The 22798-nt window shown below is 41.1% G+C and overlaps 1 protein-coding gene across 1 annotated transcript; it reads right to left on the reverse strand.

Annotated features, from left to right (window-relative positions):
* Positions 1 to 17735: 17735 nt before the first annotated feature.
* On the reverse strand, positions 17736 to 18188 carry LOC135428211 (uncharacterized). Its single transcript, XM_064682060.1, has 2 exons — positions 18074 to 18188; positions 17736 to 18012 (listed from the first exon to the last, which is right to left on the reverse strand). Exon 2 carries the CDS (start codon positions 18005 to 18007, stop codon positions 17867 to 17869), a length of 141 nt encoding a protein of 46 aa, XP_064538130.1. The 5' UTR covers positions 18008 to 18012; positions 18074 to 18188; the 3' UTR covers positions 17736 to 17866.
* Positions 18189 to 22798: the final 4610 nt, after the last annotated feature.

Here is a 22798-nt window from a genome sequence, read left to right on the forward strand (position 1 = left end):
AATATAGAAATTTCTTGAAAAAAAAAAGAAAAAAAAATAATTTCAATTTCAAAGCCTACTTTTCAGAGGAAAAATTATACATTTTCCATGCTGAAGCAACGCCCACGAATAATGCACCGAATTACACGCTAATTCCACATATTCCACCATTATCTTGATTTCTCTAACATCTTTGATCAAAATACCAGCCACTTAGCTGGAAAGTCGTACGGCAAGTTTGGTTATAGCAGACAAATTTTGTAGGTTGTCGAAAGCATGATTTTCTCTCATTGCATTTTTGGATTAACATAAGAAACTACTGTCAAGAATGAATGTATTATGCCCTGAGCCCATTGAAACTGAGTGTAAGGGGTATTAATGTTTTGTGCAAATGTATCTAACATACAGAAGGAAGTATCTCCGACTTCATAAAATATATATGTATGTATATATTGTAGAACAGAACGACGGTCTGAGTCGGCATGTCCCCCTCTGCGTCAATCTTTGCAACTAGAAAAGCAAATACATTAAGTTTTAAAAATATGTAATTTCATTAGCCATACGCAGATCTTTGCATTTTATATAAAATCCTGTTCCACTTTTATTAAATCGCTAAATATCGGTGTAGAGATTTGGTATTTGCAGTATAAGTTGATGATTATAAGAGCTAGATATTCCAAACTTGATATTCTGTATAGCTCTGATGGTTTCCAAAATCCACGTGCTTATATAGAGGAACGGATAACCAGAGGGACAGATGAATGGATGAGCAGGCAGACATGATTAGATGGTCTAGATTCCTTGAAAAAGATTTCAATAAACTTTTCATTTAATTAACATGACAACTAAATACAAGAATCGTCCCTTTCATTGGCATTCCCTTGGTTAGATCGATCGGAGTTGCTTCCCCCTGCTTGTTACATATATTTGCACAAAACGATTGCACTCTTCTTATCCATTTTCCATGAGATAAGTTAATAAAATGTTAGGTAGATGCTATATCCTATAATGCAAACAATAATAGATATATATTGAATAAATTAGATTAATTGATGGCATATTTCGGGAGTTGCTCACAATTAGTACAACGGAATGAAAACCCAGCAAAAATGTTGCTGATTCGAAGCGAAACAGTCACTGACCTGTATCCCATGCCGTGCCATAGAACGCGATAACCATCAGAATCCGAATCAGAGCTAAGCCCGCACAATGATCATTGGGATACGAAGCCGGAGCTGGTGCCTGGACACTGGATACACTTGGATGCGGGCAGAACGATTTGGTGAAGCCACAATTTCAGGTTTGCCTAGCCGTGAACACGTTCAACATGAACGGCGATTAGTTGCATTTGTTTACGAGTATGGATTTCGGATTTGTCTCCGGCTGTGCCTGTGGCCCGGCCACCATTTGCCCGTGCCGATGCCGGCGTAATGGCCGCCAGCCGTAACTTATTGCATGGTGGCGTGCGAGCGTCCACTGTATGTGCACCAAAGGGGGTTGGTCAGCAGCAGCCAGACGGGCTTGGACAGGACAGTAGAGGACATTTGGGCAGACTGGTGTCAGGTGGGTTGTCCGGATGGGGGACAGGCTAAGGCTGAATGGCTATTTCCTCAATATGGATGTGATTTCGTTTTCTTCGAGTAGAGCCCGGCCGTCGACTTTATCCACATTGTAAAGTAGACATTATGTTGATGTGAATCTCTTTCTGACTCCCAACTACTTGCCGTGCACATATCGCGCCTGGGACATCAGCAGGGCCCGGCACTCCGATAATATCCCTGAAATTATTTTCAGTTACCCGTGTGTACATTGGCAGCGGCCTTTGTTTTATTGTTATTGTTACGTTTGCCGGGCCATTGTCGTGATGTCCTTACTGCCCACTGTGTCTGTGTCTCAGCCTCGGTCCCCAAGTCCGGTCACATTAGTGGTAGATGGACATTTTGGTGTCCGCCGTCCGCAGTCCGGAGTCCCGTGTCCGTTTGTCCGCTTTTTTGTTATTTTATGTTATATCTCTCGCATTTTTCCAAAGCTGCGCACTTGCAATTATACAACATATACGAGTACACTGGACACTTTTGGGGTTGTCCTGCGAGCTGGACACGTTTGGGTGTTTGCTTTTGATTTTCGCATATTGGCGCTCCAAACTAATGGCTTCACTAACGATTGCAACCGTTGTCCTTAATGGCATCCTTTCGGGCATCACGCGCATCCCGTTTGCTGCCGATTTGTTCTGGTCCCACCAAACTGTCTCTCCACCCAGCATCCAGAACTCCCCCCGGTCCATTAGTTTCGCCTTTGATTTAATATAGCTTTGATGGCAAGACAAGCGCATGTTACTTTCCATATTTTCACTATATTTAAGTAATTAGGATTCAGGAGCGTATTATACAAAAGAGTATTCGTTCGATATAGTTATTACGCAACTCTGGCCTAGAATATATATATGCATATGGCTTAGGTGTGCATAGAGCTTACTTGCAGTTTTATTTTACACTCAACAAATATATTTTCAAAATTTTAGTAAATCGCCATAAAATGAACGCTGTTTAAAAAGATGTTTCAAGCAATTTATAAAATTAAGGAAAATCTTTTTTTTTTATCATAACATATTAGATTTTCTTGGAGGTTTTTATTTGCCAGGTATTCTGTCCCAACCCTGAAGCCTTCATTTTTTTAGCCATACCCTAGACCTCGTTTCGAATCGGATTGCTCGTTGTTCTGCATTTGATTTTACTTACTTGTAAGACAATTGTCTTAATACTCCCCATAAAGAGTTGGGAGTTGTCTTCGTTAATGTTCCACTCTCGCTTATACCCTCAAAGTGACATCAATGTACCCCCCCAGTTATTTGTGGTCTAATAAAAATCGTACAAATTTATTGTTAATAGAAAAAAGGATCGGCCGGGTTGCAGCACGCACTTTGCCCACTTCAACTACCGCTCATTGCCCTGGCCCTGGGGGGTGGGTAACAGGGAACTGGGAACTGAACCGCGATGCCTATCTGTTGGTCGGGCAACCGGCAACCGGCAGTCGGGAGTCGGCAGCCGGCGGCTGGTCACTGCGCATTGGGCACTGGGCACTCGTAAACAGCTCGAATCATACGTTTGCGATATCGAAAAATAATCTCGCAACGGAAATGGCATATTTAAAAGGCGAAAGGATTGCTGCGATTTAACTTATAAAAAGACGCTGGCCATGGCAACATCCGGGAGCCGTGGTGACAATGCCCAATACGCCGCCAGACTGTCCGCCTCTTCGCCTGCCCCTCTAGAGGAGCATTAGATGGCCAACACTTTGGGGGATTTTTAGTGTTTATTGCCGTAGATTAGTTTGTTTATTGTAATCCTCGTTATAAATTAAGCGAAACTTGCGCTTACCAAACTCATTCGGCAAAAGGGCCAAAGGGTTGCCGACTTGGCGAGAGTTCCTTTCGCTCCCTTCGGGTGCTCAGCTCCTTGGCTCTATAAACTTGTATTAATTCGCCGCATATTTCCCCAAAGGCATCGAACCAACTTTCCAAGATAATTGCTGCAAATAGTTTACGACCGCAGCCGATAATGCGATAGTGCAATCGAATAAAATACCTAAAATATAAAGAATTTCTTTGTCTTCGGTTTGCTTTAAGAAAGCTAAAAAATTAAAAACCCATGCAATTAACTTGTGAACATACAAATGTTGCAAGATATACTTGAAGTTAATATCTCTAATATTCCTAATGCATATGCATATATAATTTTGATTGGGTCAAAATTCAACATTAATATTTTTAAAATACCATGATTTTTATTAAGGTAAACATTGCGTTTATATGGAAACTATCCGGCAATGCTAAGCTATTTAATACTTGAGCTTGTGCAAATGTTTTTCAATTAAAAGCATTTCTAACTACGTTCTGTTTATTAAACATATGTTCCCAAACATATGCCTAATGATGGAGATACTCGTAATAAAAATTGAACTGGCCTCACCAGTTGGCGCATATTTCCTTTATGTCAATCTCTCCATATGTGAGCCAAGTTTTATGCAAATTTATTCACCAAAACTTTTCATTATGACAGCAGAGCTGAGAGCTGGTCCGAGTAATACAAGAAATCTGAAATCGGGTAGGTAAGTATATATATATTTGTAATATATATATAAATATGCGCGAGCATAAGTGAAGGCGCCTTACTAAATAAGGAAATTGCAAAATATGAGTGTGTATTTTGTAATATGAAAATATGACAGCAGCTGTTCCGTACTTCTGTTTTCAGTTTTGCGTCGGATTCGCTACGCTCGAGTCGAGCAATTTTATATTGCATAGCGCAAGGCGCGCGGCTGTTCAATAAGTCCAAAAAACTAATAAGCCAGGTGAGCTGAGCACGGGCTCCCCTTTTGCAATGAGGGGGGTGGGGGAATGTATACTGGGGACTGAGGCATAAGCGCGATGATGTTTGCATAAAATTTGGGCACGATGCTGAAATGACAAAACCCCATTAAGAATTACAGTTGTCTGTGCTCGTAACGAGCATTGTCCTATTTGTATGTTATTTCAATGCCTTTTAATACCGTGCAGCTGAAGTGCAAGCGGGTATGATGTGCGCAGTGGAAGGAGCAGGAGAGCTAGCTTATTATAGAATTGCAGTTTAGAATTTGGAATTCCTACTGTTAAGTCAGCCGGTAACAGCAGCTTTTGATAGCTGTCATATAGATGGGAACTTAGCTATTTGTACATCGGATCTGGCATTTTGAGGAAACTAACAGAAAATCTTCAAATTTTCGAGGCACAAATAAGACAGCTAATTTTTAGATTTGTTTTGAATCATTTCAATTGAACAAAGTTCAGTTGTTATTCATTTTGTATAAGTTTCAACTCCTTATACTTGTTAGACTTTCCCGAACTAATAAATTATATTTTTACTCTAACCAATTGGTTTTTCAAATTCTTTATCGAGCTGGAGGAGTTTTTCAAGTAAATGTTCGCTAATAGTTTCACATAACCACTTTCCACCCATTTTCCACACAACTGCTGTACTAAACTCAGATTCCGACGCCGATTTCTTACGGCTTGGAGTAAGACCCATTTTGTAAAGGGGCATGCTCGAGTCTATTTAAACTAGGATATTTCGGAGTCTTGGCATTCTCGAGTCCATTAATACTAGGGTATTCCGGAGTCTTGGCACTCTCGCTTGCAGCGTATTTTGGCTGTTTTGGTGATACTGTGTTGGCTTTTTCATAGAGTTGCGCGTCTAATTGCATTTTAAAATTGCGACACCATAAAATGTGCTTACGGTATAAATAATTATAACGGCATTTGTCGCAACAAACAGCAGAGTCGAACTCCCCGGAGCTGGAGCCGTAGTCGTAGCCGTAGCGAGTGTCGCAATGATTTTCGAGTGTCAGGACGAGAATGAGGCCAGCAGCCTGGCGGGGAGGGAAAGCCAGGGGCGGCGACTGCGGCAGTGAATGGAAAGGATGCAGCAGTCAGTTGGGTTTCAGTTGTTGTCGCATCTCTTGGATATTGCATGAGCTTTGTTTCCAACGCTCGACCCGGCTCCGACTCCCAGCCTCGCATCGCCAAGGCAGGCTCCAGTTTCATGTTTGCAGTGGAGGCAGCGCCGCGATTAACGTGAGCTGCATATTCCCAGCTAATTTTCTAATTAAAACGGTATTTATGCATTTTTCAGTTGAGGCTGAATTAAACCTTTTGCGTTAAGCGGGGCAGGCGTCTCGAAAACGTCGACAGGGCTTACAATACTTACAGATAAACGTACTGCAGCTCATTATTGCCTAGACAACGATATTTAAACCTTATCTACTTTTATATGCAGGACACAAGCTGCAATAATTCGCAAGTCTATATCAGCTAATATCCCAATGTGCACACAAAATCGGACAGCTTGAGACATCTCATGAAGAAAAGTAATATTAACAATAATTATTATAATAATATAACCATAATTAATAATAAAAATGATAGTTGATAATAAAATGAATAATGATAAAAATAGTAACATAAATAAAAATAAGAGTGCTCTTATTAGGAGTTCTAAACTGACTAACGCTTGCCTAAGCTTAACTTTTTTCAACTATCAAATTAAATCAAACGAACTTAAAACTACATTCCAACCACCGAGCCGCTCGCAATCGTAATTGCAATGCTGTTTATAGCATGCAATTATGGCTTAAATTGGTGAGTATTTTCTATTTATTTATTTATTTTCCAGCTTTTTCAGCTATGGAGACGTGGCGGGTGGGGAGGTCGTTAGCCATTAAATGAATGATTGTATATGGTATTCTACTCTAGAAGCTAATTGTCGAAATTGGCGACTAGTTTTTTTTAACAAATTGCCAATTGGATATCTCTACCTCCAATAGGTTCTGAAACAGACGCATTCGTGGCTAGATCGACTCGGCTTTTGATGCTTTATGAGGTCGGAGATGCTTCCTTCTGCCTGTTACATACATTTCCACAAAAACATAATACCCTTCTTACCCATTTTTAATGGGTTCAGGGTAAATGTATTAAAAAATGAAGACTGATTTCATAGTTCGTTCCCTTGCACAACTCTATAAAACTATTGATACCGAGATAAGCCAATAACTTAAATTAATAAAGCATAATATTGCATGAATTTATATTTTTAAAACCACAAAATTAAAAAAAGTCTTTAATAGGCCAGATATTGATTATAATTGATGCATCACATATAAATTCCCGTTCCAGGAATAAAAATTATTCGATAGGCCTAGGTTCGGCTAAGTATTTGTTAAGTTGCGGGTTAAAAAAGTCTCGGTTTTTGAGTATCCATTCATTCATCTCCTCATCGACCCTAGATTGCCTAAACCTCCCAAACAGTCTCTTTATTTTTTCCATACGCCTGGTTTCGATGCCCACCAGCCAAGCTATGAAGCCACTTAGTAGTAGCATTAGGCAATTCAGGATGACTATGCGTGATGCATCATTTAACTCGAAATGAGTCTTGAGCAGTCTCACGCTGATTTTCTCCATGTTGGACCAAAAGAGTATAAGGCAAACCTCGCCCAGCCACACTGTCACCATGAGCTCCATAATGAACTTTGCCCAATCAGGCAAATATCTCCAGTTGGAGGGTATCAGTTCGTTCTGGTATAGGAGATCCATCAGTGATAGATAAACTAGATAGGCGGGCAAATGTATTGTCTCTGAGCAGACGACATCCGACTGGTGTATAAAGAATGAGGTGCACACGCCCAAATGAAGTATGCACGATATTGCAATGGCATAGATCCTTGTCATGGTTAGCTGCTTATTGTTGAGGCAATAGAAATCAGGTTGGACTACCTCGCACAGCGTTTACTTACTTAAAATATTTGCGAAAATCAAGAAGTAGCATAAACAAGAAATTTATTTTAAAAGAACGATTTATGTAGAATAGTCGAAGAAAAACTAAAATAGCAAAGCACAGACGATAAGCTCAAGATGTTCATCGATACTTGAAAATGTTAGAGAAAGAAAGTCTATTCAGTTTTTTTCTCAGCTCAGGGTGTAAAGACATCCTCTGAAGATGAATATTTGGTTCAATCTCTTAAGAAGTCGTCAGCAAGGAAACACCCCAGATACAGATACAGATATATATTGACAAAAGCGGCAACAGTAATGGGAGGGACAAAGAGTCCCGATAATGTCTTTAGCACGAGTGGATGCCAACAATTAAAATCAAAATTTCGTGTCTTTTTCCCGAAAATCTAATACTCTCTTTTAAATTTGTATTTGCATACTTATGAGGTACAAAAGCTGCCAAAATATTTCAAATATAGTTACAAATATGTAAAGCAATTGAGTTAATAAACGAATACATAATGTGAAACACTTTGTTGTCCTGAGAAGCCGCCCCTGAGCTTGTGGCAGAACCAATCGCAGCCGGACAGCTAAAACTTCCATTTCTGTTGCATGCGGTTGATGTCCTGGACAATGCTGGAGGAGCCCAGTTGATGGGGGAGTGCAGGACTTCAAAATCATGGCAAAGTGGCAAAATAAATAAGAATGTAAATAAATTTGAGCGTGCGCAGCCAAAACTGCTTCGGATGTCACTGCGTGGCCAAGGCGCAAGGATACCAGACAGGACATAAGCCATTGCCTCAGCCAGCATTACGCAGACTGCAACAGCAGAAGGGCAAAAATTTATGCGACATCAAGTGGAAGTGGATTGCCGCCGTCCGTTTGGCGTTCTCCTGTCCTGTGCGTTATCCTTGTCAAGTGGCAGCGACAACAACAAGTACCACAAAGTCGCTTGAGAAAAATAGAAAAACTGCATGCAGCGGCCATCTCAAGGGGCGCATCAAAGTTGAACTAACCCAAACCATGTTTGGGATGAAAGTAGAAAGTTGCAAGAGCGACAAGTATAAAATAAACGATATGCTAATAAAAAAAGCACGTTTGTTATGGTATATTTTATCTACAAGCTGCTCAAGCAGATAAACGACTTTTTGTACTGATTGACTGAATGATTGATTTGTGATCAACGATCCCGAAAGAGGAATAAAAAACGGAGAGAGACAGATTAGAATGACAGTATGAGCAGGTCGTATAAGATGGTCAACCAGATTTGCCAGTTTTATACCTACAATCAAACTATGAAGACATGCAGGCCTTACTTGAACTCATGAGAATCGCATAGTAGGGTGATAATTAAAAATCCTTTTTTTTTTTAATTGGAACGCGAGGAGTTGTAAAAACTATTTGAAATAAATTTGTTCAGCTTTTGGTATAAGAGAACATATATAGCATGTATTACCCGGCCTTGCCCGGGCAAACTAATGAAGTGTACATCTTATACATTACTTTTACATCCATTACCCGCCCATGGTAAAATTTTAATCTTACCGCTACCAATTTAAGCTCCCGTTTACAGCTATCAGCGGTTGAAAGGAAGTGAGCTGAGAGTATCCTTGACTCATTAAAGTGTCCTAGCGATTGTCAGAAGGATGAGTGGAAACGTATTTTCGAAAGGAAAATGTAATCGGGTTTTCTACATCGAATTATTGCACATTTGAGCAAGTTGTTGCCAAATGTATTGCACCCCAGGATTGGAATACAATGCCTGTCATATTCAATAAACTAGAAGAGCACATGTTTGTGCGAGACTGCGAGCACGATCCTTGGACAAGTGCTCACACATGCCCACATGGGTGCGCCTCCTGTTCGTGCTCCAGCTCCAGCTCCAGCCCAGCTCCAGCTTCCAGCTTTTAGAGACTACATGCGAGCATTACTCGTATTTTAACGACTTTCGGCGTTAGCGACGTGTGTCCTGTTGGCGGCGACAGATTTTTCTAATGTCTCCATTCGAATCCTTTGGCCATGCAATTAAATGTGCGCCCATTGGCGGGGGGCTAACGGCAAGGATAATTGTTTTTTGCGTGCGTAAATGGAAATGAAATGTGCCGCCGAAAGAAGAAGTGTCATAAATTCAGACGACAAGCACGATATCAAATGAATTATGCCTTATGATTATTAGACAAAGGACATCAAGGATGCTGCAGCGCAATTATTAACATTTGTGTCTCCTGCGCTCTGGCCAACAATTAAAAGCGAAATCAGCCCGTTGCCAAAGCCGTTGCCTGGATCGACATCAGGCGAGGTCGTCTTTGGCCGACCTGACACACATAACACCTTGAGTCGAGCGGGTGGAGGCCGGCATGGGGGGTAAGGGGTAAGGGGTGAGGGGTGTGAAGAACACATGTGCAATTGCCGCTTGCCTTAATGGGTCATAAATAACAAGGACAACAATGAGGCGGCTGCAGCGCGTCCTCCGCAGTGACTTTTTTCTTGCCGCACAGCTCGCCAGGACACATAAAATTATTGCACGTCGACGTGCAGCCAATCGCTGTGCGTGTTAGTATGTGTGTGTGAGAGTGTGTGTGTGTGACTGCATGTCCTTCGTAATTCATCAACGCGCCATGCGCTGTGGCTTAGGGGTGGCGTCGTCCTTGCACACGCCAACAGCGAGTGCCCACAATAGTTTGCCAGGACACGACACGATGTTGGAAATTGTGAAAATTTGTGGAAATGTGGAAATGCGACGGCCGCTTTTTGATTTATTATCAAATTGAGAAAAACACATAAAATGCTGCCAATAAAATGTTTGAATGTGTCCTCCTCACGGCAGAAAAGGATAATGTGCGCCGCGTTTCGTTTGTTTGTTTTTAATTGAAAATAAATCTTGTCAATTTGCGTCGCGACCAGACAAAACCCAATTCCGCCCGATCCTCTGCTACTCTATTTGCACTGCTGTCTGATGTTTCTTCCCTTTTTTTCTTATTTTTTTTTATTTTTGCTGTTTTCCAAATTGTAAATTACTTCCGCGACCTTTTGTGAAGTATCCTTTTGGTGCCGGGCAAAGGCAAAGGTGTTGCCGATGCCGTTGCACATTTTATTCAGCATAATGCTATTCCTTTTTTATGACAGGAGACGCTGGAAAAAAAATGTGTGTACATATCCTTTGGCTATGGTCAAACGGCGTCGAGCATCCGTAAGTCCTTTTGCCCGCCCTTTGCACAAAAACCAAACCGAAATCTACATATAAATAAACATTAAAATATTTGGCGAGCAACAATATAAAAAAGGCTGGATAAAATCATGCAAAAGTTTTGGCCAAACATTCGAGTCTATCCTCAATATCAAATTGCGCTGCCAGACAAGCAAAAAATACACGAGTAGAAGTAAATTCTCTTGGGAAAATAAATGTTACATAAGTTAGAAGCTATTCAAAAATTAGGTACCATTTAGGTTAGGTTGCATTTTTAATAATATTTTGTATTGTAATATTTGTATACTTCAACAACCAAGCAAAAAGTGTGTTTAAAAGTCGATATGGCTAAAAATAAAGTTACCCCCAGTTTATTACAGGGCTTCTTTTTCATTATTTACTATTATTTCATTCAATAAAGAGACGGAAACTTAAAAAAATTATGTGAATTTCTTTCCGTGCCTCGTTCTTGTTCTCCACTTTTACTAAAGAATTGTCCTTAGTACTATAATGCCTATTGTTATCTCTTATGAAGGATTTATACGACTATTACAGAAGCTTTGTTGTGTAGAAAAAGGGCGAATTGATAACGAGTAAAAAAATACAAGCATAACTATATATATAAATAGGTACTTACCCAAATATATACGCATATATATTATATATACACATCACTGAAAAGACAAAAAAGAATAAAATGGATTAGAGTAAAAGCAGACGGGGAATATAAAGAGAGCAAGAGAGAGGGAGAGAGAGGTAACCAGCAAGAGGAGTGTTATTACAGAGGTAAGAAAAGTACCTAGCCTAGCCTAGCCTAGCTTGTTTATATTATACCTATGATAAAGCAAGAAACCCTGTAGGGCTTACATGAATCTATGAGAATCGCATAGTAGGGCAATATTTAAACATTGCTTATATATTATTTACAGAGCAATGACAAGCAATACTTGATCTACGGTTGGTATAATAGAACATATTTTAATGCATGTCCACATATGCATAAGTGTATACATGCACACATACATGCATACATACACACGTATTACGTACATACGAACACATTTTCAATTATAGAACATAATAAAAATTCATACATACACATACTCACGTACGTTCATACAAAAATACAGTCTCTTGTAAAATCAAGAGCTGCAAATATGTTTTAATTTAATTCATGAGAACCACATAGTAAGGCGATACTTAAAATTTCATCCTTTCACTTTCTAATGTTCTGCGGCAGCAGATAAGGTATCAAAAAAGTCATTCACGGATTTATATCTATCATTATCAATATAATCAAGCAATAAAACATGTGTTACTTTCATTCACGAGAATCGCATAGTAGGGCGAAAATTAAAATTATTACCCTTTGCTTTTAAATGTGAAGCACAAACAGATAAGGAATCAAAGAAGTCATTAAAATAATAATCCAAGCCACAATAGTATGAAGAATTACAGTTCCAGTACCATCTAAGAATATTTTTATTCATTGAACTTTCGTCGTGGTCGCAGTCTACTTTTTCGTCCTTTGTGATATTGGCAACAAATCAAAGTGAAAAATCATTTAAACGATTTCCAAAATTGTCACATTTGATTTGTTTGTCCTTGATAGGGCCAAAACTTTGAATTTATATCGCCGCACATTTGGAGCACAGTTGCATGGCGTTGAGTTTGCCGGTCTACCGGGCAGATCCTTGCGTATCCTGCTTCAAGTTTTTGCTTTCCTTTTGGGCGTTGCTTGCATTTTTCTTTGGCATTTTGTGGCGCAAAATGATTTCATGTGAAGCGGTGATTATTTTCACCTAAAATGCGTCCCGTCAGCCCACCCCCACCCCCTCGACCCCTGCCTCTTGCCGCCGGAACAGTTGCAACTACAAGCACAAGGATATTTATGGGCATTGAGCGTGTTCCGCCTCTTTGGGCTCTGCTCGCGCGCACTTTTCACTGTTTTTGGTGTCTTTGGCCGGTCGTTTCGACTTCGATGGCTCCGTTTGTATTTATGTCTTCGTCTATAAATTCATGTCTTCAGTAGCAAACCGAGTAGCCCCCCCCCCCTCTCACCCACTGCCTACCCCACCCTACAACACACACACTTGCATCTTCATGTCAAAGCGTAGATTTATAATTTTCGGCTGCGTCGCCCGAGCGACGGCCAATGCAATGCATCGCAGCGGCCAACAAAAATAAAAAAGGAGTGCAAAAGGGTAAGAGGAGCCAGGCAGGAGTGCCGTGCAAGGATACGAGCGGGCCGCCTGCAGCTCCACCCGGGCCAAAAGCGGGTTTCGGCAGCGGTTCTGCCTGTCGAAATCCATGAATTATGATTTTTGATTGAAGTTGAGTTATTGCAATTCAATTTATTATAAATGCGGTTGCTACTGCGAACCTTGCACCCCGCTCACTCTCCCTCTTCCACCTCTCTCTCTCTCTCTCTCACTCTCGCTTCTGTTGCTGACACTTCTCCGCTCGCCTGGCGGTCGTCGCCTGCACAGGACATTGAACTATGAGTTCTTGGCGTGGCCAAATTTCCGTGTGTGTTTGTGTGTGTGTGTGTGTGTGTATGAACCGTTTTCGACACTTTTGCTAAATTTATTGCCGATTATTTTTACATTTCTTTCTTCTTTCAATTTGTATGCCAACCCCCCCCCCCCCCCCCCCCTCCACCAGCCCGCTTTCCACAAGCAAACGTAGTTTTTGGGTGCCGCGGCAATTATTTTTAACGTTTTTGTTGATTTTCCATTGATTGTTTCACGTTCGCTTTGCTTCCCGAAATATACTCTATGTGTCTACACGTTCTTGAGTATTGAATGACACCTTTTCATCCCAGAGTTTGTACCGATGTCAAATAGGCCGACAGATGTTCATAAGTTGTTCAAGATAATGTGTAAAAATTCAAAAAATAAAACATAATTGTCGTGATATAAGAAAAAGCAACAAAACATATAATAAATGTGTGCTGCTTTTTAGTAATTAGGCAGAAAATGTCCTATGCAAATATTTAAAGTAGAAAAATTGGAAATATATTATTACAATTTCCTCAAAACTAAACAGTTATATAAAAACTTATATTATCAAAGATCAGGGGTATCAAATCATAAGTATAACCATAAGATGAAAATAAAAAACATCAAATGCTTTTACTATATAAAAAAATGTTAGAAAATCGATATCTGAGTAAATCTATAGCTGAATCTGGATGCATTTTAACTATCTCCATATAATATTAAATTTAAATGAAATTGGAAAAATTAGATCTGGTACGAAATTCTTGTGCGATTGATGTATTTCTTGTCCCCAATCAAAAGTACTTCAGAAAACAAGGAAATTAGAACAAAATTAGAAGACATACTTGACATGCCAGATAGTTTGTTTCTAGATTAGGTAAGATATACATATTACAAAATTTTTAATTCACATACGAATCGTTTCATTTATTTGCCTGAAATCAGGTCGAAAGAATAAATCCACAAGGACCATATTTACGCTGAGGCTCAACCTAATTAACATTAAGCGAGAAACCAGATTTTAGTGTTGAGTAACGAGTTAAAAGAAATATTGTAGTTAATCTAACAAAGAGTTCACGAAGCAAAAACAATTCCTACACAAGCGCTATATCATAAATATGTTCGATAAGCAGCTGCTATATGTGGACATGCCTAGATCCATATATAATGCTGCATATGCCTGACGTCGACTACTGTCGTCTATTGGCGGTACATAAATCAGAAATGGGCCAACTGGCCGGGACATTTCTCATGCGCACACATGACTTGGCTTGCAATTAAGAGAAATATATTAGTCTCGCAGCTGATTTAATTATTTAACAATGAAGTCCAAGAGCGAATGTTTTATGCGTTAGCCGCGGACGCCAAATGCGGCGCCAGGACAATGACCAGGACACGCTCGCATGCGGCGATAAACAAGAGCGCAGTTCCAGTTCCGAGACCGTCCCGTCTAAGCGCTTCAGACAACCGCATCACAGTCAGACAAAGGCATCAACCGGGGCAAGGCTGGCGGAAGGGGAGCGAAGGGGAGGGGCGGCAGGGACGTGTGATTAGGTGTGGGTTCTGTAATTGCACCAACGCGCATAATTCATATCAAATGACCATTTTAAAATCCTTTTATTTCGTTGCCCCGTCCTGGGGGGTTGAACGGGCATTCGCTCAGCCCGCAGCCCAAAATATTTGAAATAATAATTCTTCGAGATAAATTACCCAAAAGCAGGTGTGTGTGTGTTTGTGTGCCACTCTAAATTGCCCAGGTCCTGCTGCCCGTCCTGCTGTCGGTCGTAGTTCTGGTTATGGTTATGGTCTTAGTTCTGCCCTCCCAGCGCGAGACAATGACACAGAGCCGCAACAACAACAACAACAACAGCCACAACCAAGGCAGGCTATCACTCCTCCAGCCAGTCACAGTCACAGTCCCGAGCCCGGACACGGACACGGACACGGACACGGTTTCCCATTCGAGCTCGTGCAATGGCAGTCGGTCAGTGGACAGTCGTCGAATGGCTGCAGTACGGCGGATGGGCTTAAGTGCTCGGCTCCTGGCTCCTGGCTGCTGTTCGTTCCCGTTCATCCCGTTTGCGTTCTGCGTTTGGCATTTAGCATCAGGAAATTATGCTGACGCTGCCAACTGGCCGGGCTGGAACGGGTCGGCGTCCGTTGCCGGGCAATCAGCGGCGTCTGCAGATGTGCATGCATGTCCATGTGCCTCGTATCTGTCTCATATCTGCTGCTGAGCTCCTCTGTGCAGCAGCGCCTGCGCCTGCTCCTGGCTTCTGCTGTCCTCATTAAACACACACACACACACACACACGCACATGGAGACGACGCCCGCTCTAATGAGTTCCTGGCCCCATAAGGGCATATGTTGTCCTCACTGGGGCTCTGTGGCTGCCGAGCTGCATCCTCAGTTGATTGCCAGCCCGCTGGCCCGTCTGCTCTGTCACACATCTGGGTGCAAATTATGGCACATTTCAAATACATAGCACCAAGTACACTGAGAGAATCGAGTGTCAAGTTTATTGCAACACGAAAATACTTAAGCTACTTTAAGGATATATAGATATAATTATTTTTGGAATAGATACAAAATCTAGCTCAGCTTAAAGCTTACCGCATATTTAGAGAAATTAGAAAAATATAAGCAAAATACTTAAAATTTAGACTTTAATAAATTATTAAATTTAAATAAATAAATAAATAATTAACAATCAGTTTTTACCAGGAGCTAAAAACTTTAAACAATTTGTTTGCTTTATAATGAAAATTTTATATTAATTCTTATATTTAATAAACCTAGGATAGAGTTGAAAGTATGGATTTATTTTCTTATAAAGTAATATTAAGGGTTTTGCTCCAAATGCCCCACTATTATTTTCAGTGTATTTCGCATTGCAAAATGTGCCGAGCTACGCAGCGAGAAAGAGAGCGCGATAATCGCATAAAAGTTTACATTTATGAAGCTCTGGCTAGGTTCGGATAGGTGCAGAGCTCTACGGCATACATATACATATACACACACGCACGCACACACACAGTGGCACAAATACCTCGGCCGTAAAACATTTGGCTGACGGCAGCATACAAAGACTGACGGACCAAAGGACGGACAGACAGCTGTTTGCAGATAGAGAGAACGCCGGGGTCGGACTAGGCTCAAATGCAATGTGCAGCAGCGATGAGCACGAGATGGAATGGCCGCAGGAGGAGCCGAGGGGAATGTGAGGAGGATTCTGCCAGGGGCGAAAACAAAAAGGCGCGAAAATCCATTCGCACATAAAATGCGCCGCAGTGTGCATTATTTTAATGTCACTGATAAATCATTTTTATGTCGGTGCTAAATCAAAAGATGGACGAGCAAATGCCGTATTTCAAGCGTAGCAGCACGGGCACGGGCACGGGCACGAGCTACGGGTCGAGCGTAGAGTGGGGCGCAGTCGGTGTGTCACACATGCAGCTGGAGCAAGGTGTGTCGAGTGGCGGATGGCGGGAGGCGGGTGCAAGAGGCCACTAGCGTTGCATTCGTCCATTAAAATGCGCTCCGGTGTCCAAAACACAAGCACAAAGGTGCGCCCGGCGCCCTGCGCCCTGCTGCCTGCAGCATGCCCGCCTCCAGCCAAGCCACGTTTATTTATTATTAACACAAAAAAGACCCCGAGGACGAATTGCAGTTGTTGGAAGCGAGCGAGCGCACAGCCTCCTGGCCTAGGAGCCCAGCTAACCAATCCAGCCCAGCTCGAAGGTGCCCCCATCACGACCTACTCCCTGCTCCTTTGGAACGCGCAAGTGCGCTGAGTGGCTCATAATTCGTCGTCGCTTCTCCACTGCAGAAATTCATCTGTTTGTGGTTCAAACACGTGCCGTGCCAGAAATAATGTGCGCCAGAATCAGCAACGACTAATGGGGCTATAAGGCCGCACCACCTCAGCCCACTTCGCTCCCCTTACCACGAATAGAAGTTGGGACCAGCTCATAACTGCACAACCGCGACCGAATATTTTCTTTGGAATATGGAATATTTGAGGAATATTAAAATCAGCGGTTCAGCTACATAGAACAGCCAATAAACATACAAATATATTATGAGAAATTCTAAAGCAGTGACTATTTATCCTTCTATAAGCTGAGCCACGTGAGCGTAAGATTTAAATATGTGCCCCCAAATGTATGCTATATAAAATAATGCATGCATCTTATAATAATTATATTGATTAGAAAATGAATAGCAATAAATTCAATAATAATAATAATATAAATTATAATAACATTACAAATAATAATATTAATAATTATAATAATAATGTAATAATGTATATTAATAATGAGATTGATGACAATATTAGTAAGAGGAATAAATAATAATGCCGTGTAGTATACATACATTCAGTATATATATTTGCATCTGGAGATAATCTATTCGAAGATAAGGATAAACCATGAAAAGTATAATTCACATTTGGACAGACATAAGGCTATAAAGCGATTTAGGAGGCGCCTTTATTAAATATAACTAGAGGTATATAAGAGTTTAAGCACCTTGATAATTAATCCTTTTCGAATTGTGCACAGAAAACAAATCATTAAATCGAGATATGAAATATTGGTATACACAAGGTTGAATAAGAGATGAGCCATCAAACCGATACTCTCTTTTTGGGATATATTCGGATATATTTTTTAATGAATAGGGCCATTCCACGCAATGCACTTTGCTTCCTCTCGAAAATCTTTAAACAAGTTATGCAAACATTCATTAGATGAACAATGGTTAATTTTCAGCTAAGGCGTTCTTTAATTTATTTGCATGTTAAGTTGAATTTATTTTTTGTTTATAGCAGACTCCTTGTCGTGACTGGGCTTAGGGAACAAGCTCTGGCTACGGCAATTGGGTACATCTAACTAGGAAGACAGCTTGCGCAGCAAATATGGGGCCAGTCTAATGGTAGCACAGAGCACGGCAAATACGATGAAACTGGCGCGAACCTCGTCCTTGGCGCGTATCTCGACCTGGGCTGGTTCGATTTGCTTAAGGCGTATCATGGTAACTGCAAAAGTCGAGCAGCTCAGTGAATGTGCGCGAAAGTATGGCTAATATGTTGGGCTTACCTTTTTTTTTTGGAAAATAAATAACGATTTGGTTTGATAAATGAAATTTTGAAGATTTCTTTTCGTTATTCGGTTCTTATTAAACCGAAGCACTTTTGTAAACTTTTGCAGTATTTGACACAATATTCAAAGTTAACAAAATTTTCAAAATTCATTCTTGGGCTTAAATTCCTACGATCAGGTCTGGAGAGGACGCTTAACATGCATAAATCAATAAGAACAAAAAATATTACTCGCACGGTCGGAAAAAGGGTGGAAATCCGAACTAACCTCAAAGTGACTTCACATAGCTAGTGAACAATCGGATAATGCCTGCTAGTAGAATAAATAATTCTCATATAAATCAATCAATAAAGCCCTAAGCCAAATAAATGTATTTTAATAAATAAGATTGATCCACAGGCAACTGATGCAATTATGTCTGTGGTGTAAGTCCAAAAGCTGCGATTAACTTCCACTTAAGCTGGATTTAAATAAACAACAAGTGCTGGGAGACCTGAGCTGACTCAGCTGTAAAGTTGGCCCCAAAGTTGCTTCAAGCTGACAAGGGGAATATGAATCAAATAAACAAACCTCATTAACATATTATCAGCATCAAATTGTGACACGGCCCGTCATTTTGGGTTCAAGTGAGAAATCTGTCACGAGGCATTAAATCGCCTGAGGCAGGCGGCAAGACCGCAAGACGAAGCCAGAAGCGATTTGGCTCCTTGGATATCCTGGGGGGCGGCATGTCACGGCGAGGAGGCAACAATGTCGGCTGACTTGCGGTGTTGTCGCCGGCGGTGGACGTGGAAGTGGAATTCCCGGAATCCGGCACACATAATTATGCGTGTAAACAAGCGTGATGATAGTACGCTGACGTATGATGGCGAAGGTGACGCTCAAGGGTTGAGATTTAACCAGCAACCACCTTGCCGGCTGATGGAATACTTAACTAGTGCAAAACAAATTGCCGAAAATTCCTTACCAGGCCACGCAGCATCTCTGACTGGGAGACGGGTCGGACACGGAGACGGAGACGGAGACGCTTGACTATCGCTCCCTTCCAACGTCAGCGGCTGCCTGTTTTCCGGCTGATTTATTCGTGTTGTGTGTTGGCAACAATTAGAAAAGTTACCGCAGGATGTGCGCCAGCAACCAGCTCTGCTCCGACTCCCTCCGCCCGGGTCTCGAGTCGAAGTCGGAGTCGGAGTCGCAGTTCTCCCGTTCTGGGCCGTTGCGCTGTGCGTTTTAATTTGACGAAAGACTGATGACATCTCATTAATATTCATTGCCGCTGCAAGGCGCTGGGATTTGTGGCCATATATCCTGTTTATGCCCGACTTTATTCATGGCGCCGCCGAATAGTTGTAGTTGCCGCTGTTGTGACCTCACACTTTAGATGGATGGATGGATGGTCCTGCGCTGGAATGTAGATGAGTCCTGATTCTAATGAGGTGTTAAACGGCTTTGACTCGACTGGGGAAGGGTTTGGCTGTTGGGCGACTAAATGATTGACGCTTCGAAATACATCAGCATATATCAGCTGATGAATTGATAAATATATTAAGGATGTTCCAAAAATGTAAGCGCTTAAATAATTAGCATACCCCTTGGGGAAAATGATTGTAAAAAATAAAGAAATAAAATCTAAATGAAATCAGGAACATTGCAACTAACTTAGCAAATACCTATTTTAAGATTTGACCAGATTAGATTAACCAAGGCTGCAAGACAGTCTTAAACTGAATTCATTTTCCTTTAAATGAACCTGGGCCCAATAATGCGGAAAACCAGGTGTAAAACTGATCGCAAAGGAAGGCTGGTTCAAAACATAAAACTAATCATCGATTATTCTGATCATTTCCTATTTAAAATAGGTCCGGAAGTTTCTTCATTATCTTAGCACTTAATTGGGTTAGTTTAAGTGCAGATTGTGCAAATATTCAAATTCAGACCAATTAAGCATTTATTTCTTGTACATTAAAATATAAATAGTCTCTTTGAGGAGCTAATGAACTTAAAATAAAGTGATAAGGCGCCGGAGATACCTTTTCTGCCTGTCCACATCTTGTCAACGTCAGCCTGGAGTAGTAATTATTCCTTGATAAGGCTCTCGTTGCAAAACTAATATCCAGCCTGACTATTGCCTCTTACTATATACTACTCATGTTCCAGGCATGGCCATCATCATCATGCGTAAGAGCAGCCCCCAAGCCTGGTTGTATGTACATACGGATGCCACATATATTTAGCATATTTAAAATGTAATCGTAATCCAGTTTTGTTTAGCAGTTTATGGTCCGGCCCGTGCCGCCCATAAGTATTTTAAATTAACGACAACACTTCAAAATAATTATGAAGCACATGCCGCCAACGTTGCGGAGGCGAAGACAATGGGATGCTGGCAGAGAAAGCATTTATCTCTGGCAACAAACGGTGTGTGTACTTACCGTTGGCACTTTTAAGATGCTGCCGTGACATATTTATGAAGTTCAATTATCATAAAATGCAAATGAAATCGTCATGCCCGAAAACGTCAACCTCGAGCGAAGACCGAAGACCCAACACTAGCAGCTGCAACCCCAAGGCCCAATAAAACAAAACAAGTAGCAGGGCCTAAGAGATGCCTCTGCCAGGTACTGCCCCCTGACCACGCCTTGATCCAGAAGGGGGTGGGTCTAAGGCATGGCCAAAATTAAGCAATTTACTTGCGATATCCGCCAGCGACGCGACGCGCACGCCCGCTCACCCCTTGACCTCAGCACCTCGACAAGTGCTCTAACTGGGCGCGAGACATCTACAAGACGCAGACGTCAGCGTCCGTGTGTCCGTGTGTGTGTATGTGTTTGTTTGGGTGTGGTGAATTTTATCTGTCGACTGGCGCTATTAAAAGAAATTACGCTCAAAACTAAATTGCGGGCCAGCACAAAAGGTGAGCTGCAGCAGCAGCAGCAGGCGATGGAGCTGGAGCTGGAGTTGAAGGTGGGGTCGGTTGCCCCCGCCATTGAAATGAGAAACGATTATGTTGGGCCCGAGCCAGGCGAAGCATAAAGAAGCGAACCGAAGAACAACAGCAGAACTTTTTAACTTGTTTGCGTGTTGCTATTTACAAGTCCTGTGGGACAAACTGAAGAACCCGCTTCGAAGCCGGAGCAGGAGCTGAAGTTCGGGAACAGGTAACACCAATGGCTGCCGCATTGCTGATGTTTGCGTTTTTCGCGCTGCTCCCCTTTCTTTTGTTTTTGGTTATTTGGTGTTTTTTTCCTTTTGCTTTTTTTGGGTTCGGCGTTTGTCTCGGCTTGTCGCTCCTGGCCCTGTCTCGTCCTTGGCCGCATCTCTCACTTGTCGCCTTTTTGTTTGGTTTCTCAAGTTGGCGTAATATGTTTCCGTTAGTTTTCGCTCGTCTTATTCGGGCCGGAGCTGGGCTGGAGGCACAGGATTGCCGCCCCGTTATGGTAATTTAGTGGCGCAATTTTGCGGAAATTGATGCTGGACGCGTTCGGAGCAGGGGAGTCACGGTCACGGGCCACAACCATGGAGTTGCCCGAGGGCCTCTAATTTGCAAGCCAGCCGCATGCTTTTTAATATGCATTTAAATGTAGTACTTAGGTTACATATTGTGTTTGTTATCCCAATAAGGAATTGTGAAACCCTTTATTATTTGCTGGCAATACACCCTGAATATACAAATAAGTATACGCCGCGTTATACACAATGATCTACGGAAAAGTGAAGAGACGTTCATAAAAAACATTCAAGTCGATGAAACCAGGTTTCGGTTCTTACTTGTCAGACTGTGAATTAGGTAACTGCTGCTATTGTTTTTTTATGTTATTATTTTTCATTTATATGATTTATTGTATATCAACATATCCGAATTCAGCTCTTGATACAATGAAAAAATCGTCTAGTAGGACAACAAACAATTTAATGGTGGCATTCCAAATGCTTCGCGCGATTTCCTCTGTTTCTCGAAGGGCTGTGTCCACATCCTTATATACTCCGATGAAACAGAGGAAAACTTTTTGAAATATCTTCAGCAAAATTGTTGTTGTCACCAATACTAGAGTATCAAGAGGAAGAATTAGTATATCTCTCAAGTGGGCCACAGTCATGTACACGGATTTTCTAAGCATCAAATTTAGTTGATCTAATTTTGACATTATACAAACGTTTTTATATGTTTATTTCAATAACATTACTTTAATATTTATGTGGCTTACTATGTCCGGAATCATAAATTCAGGATTATTATTAGCTATGTATTTATTAGCTATGATTATGATCATGATATGATTGTGATCAAATTGCAAAAGAGAGAAGGAGAGAGAGAAATTTCGGTAAGTTTCATAAATTATTAAAATATAGAATAATAGGGGTCATTTAGGGAAATATTTAAAAATATATATAACTCGAATTTATTGGCTAATTGGAAAATGTTTTCTGATCAATAAAGCTTTCTGGCTTAATGATTGTGATGAAATTGCGAAAGAGAGAAGTAGGGAGAAATATTTTATAAATTATTAAAATAAATAATAATAGACGCATTTATTGAAATATTTAACATTATATATAACTCATTGACGTCATCGAATAAATTGGCTAATTGGAATAAGTAAACATTTTCTCTGATCAATAAAGCTTTCTGGCAACGCTGCAGCATCGGAATCGAGCATCGATAACAAATCAGATGCAACTCGATAGTATCGAGTGGGTACATTTCCCCTTTATTATTTGCTG

Source organism: Drosophila montana, unplaced genomic scaffold, assembly GCF_035044405.1.
Source record: "Drosophila montana isolate Dmon_TW-CO22-7 unplaced genomic scaffold, ASM3504440v1 contig_1408_1, whole genome shotgun sequence".
Lineage (NCBI taxonomy): Eukaryota > Metazoa > Arthropoda > Insecta > Diptera > Drosophilidae > Drosophila > Drosophila montana.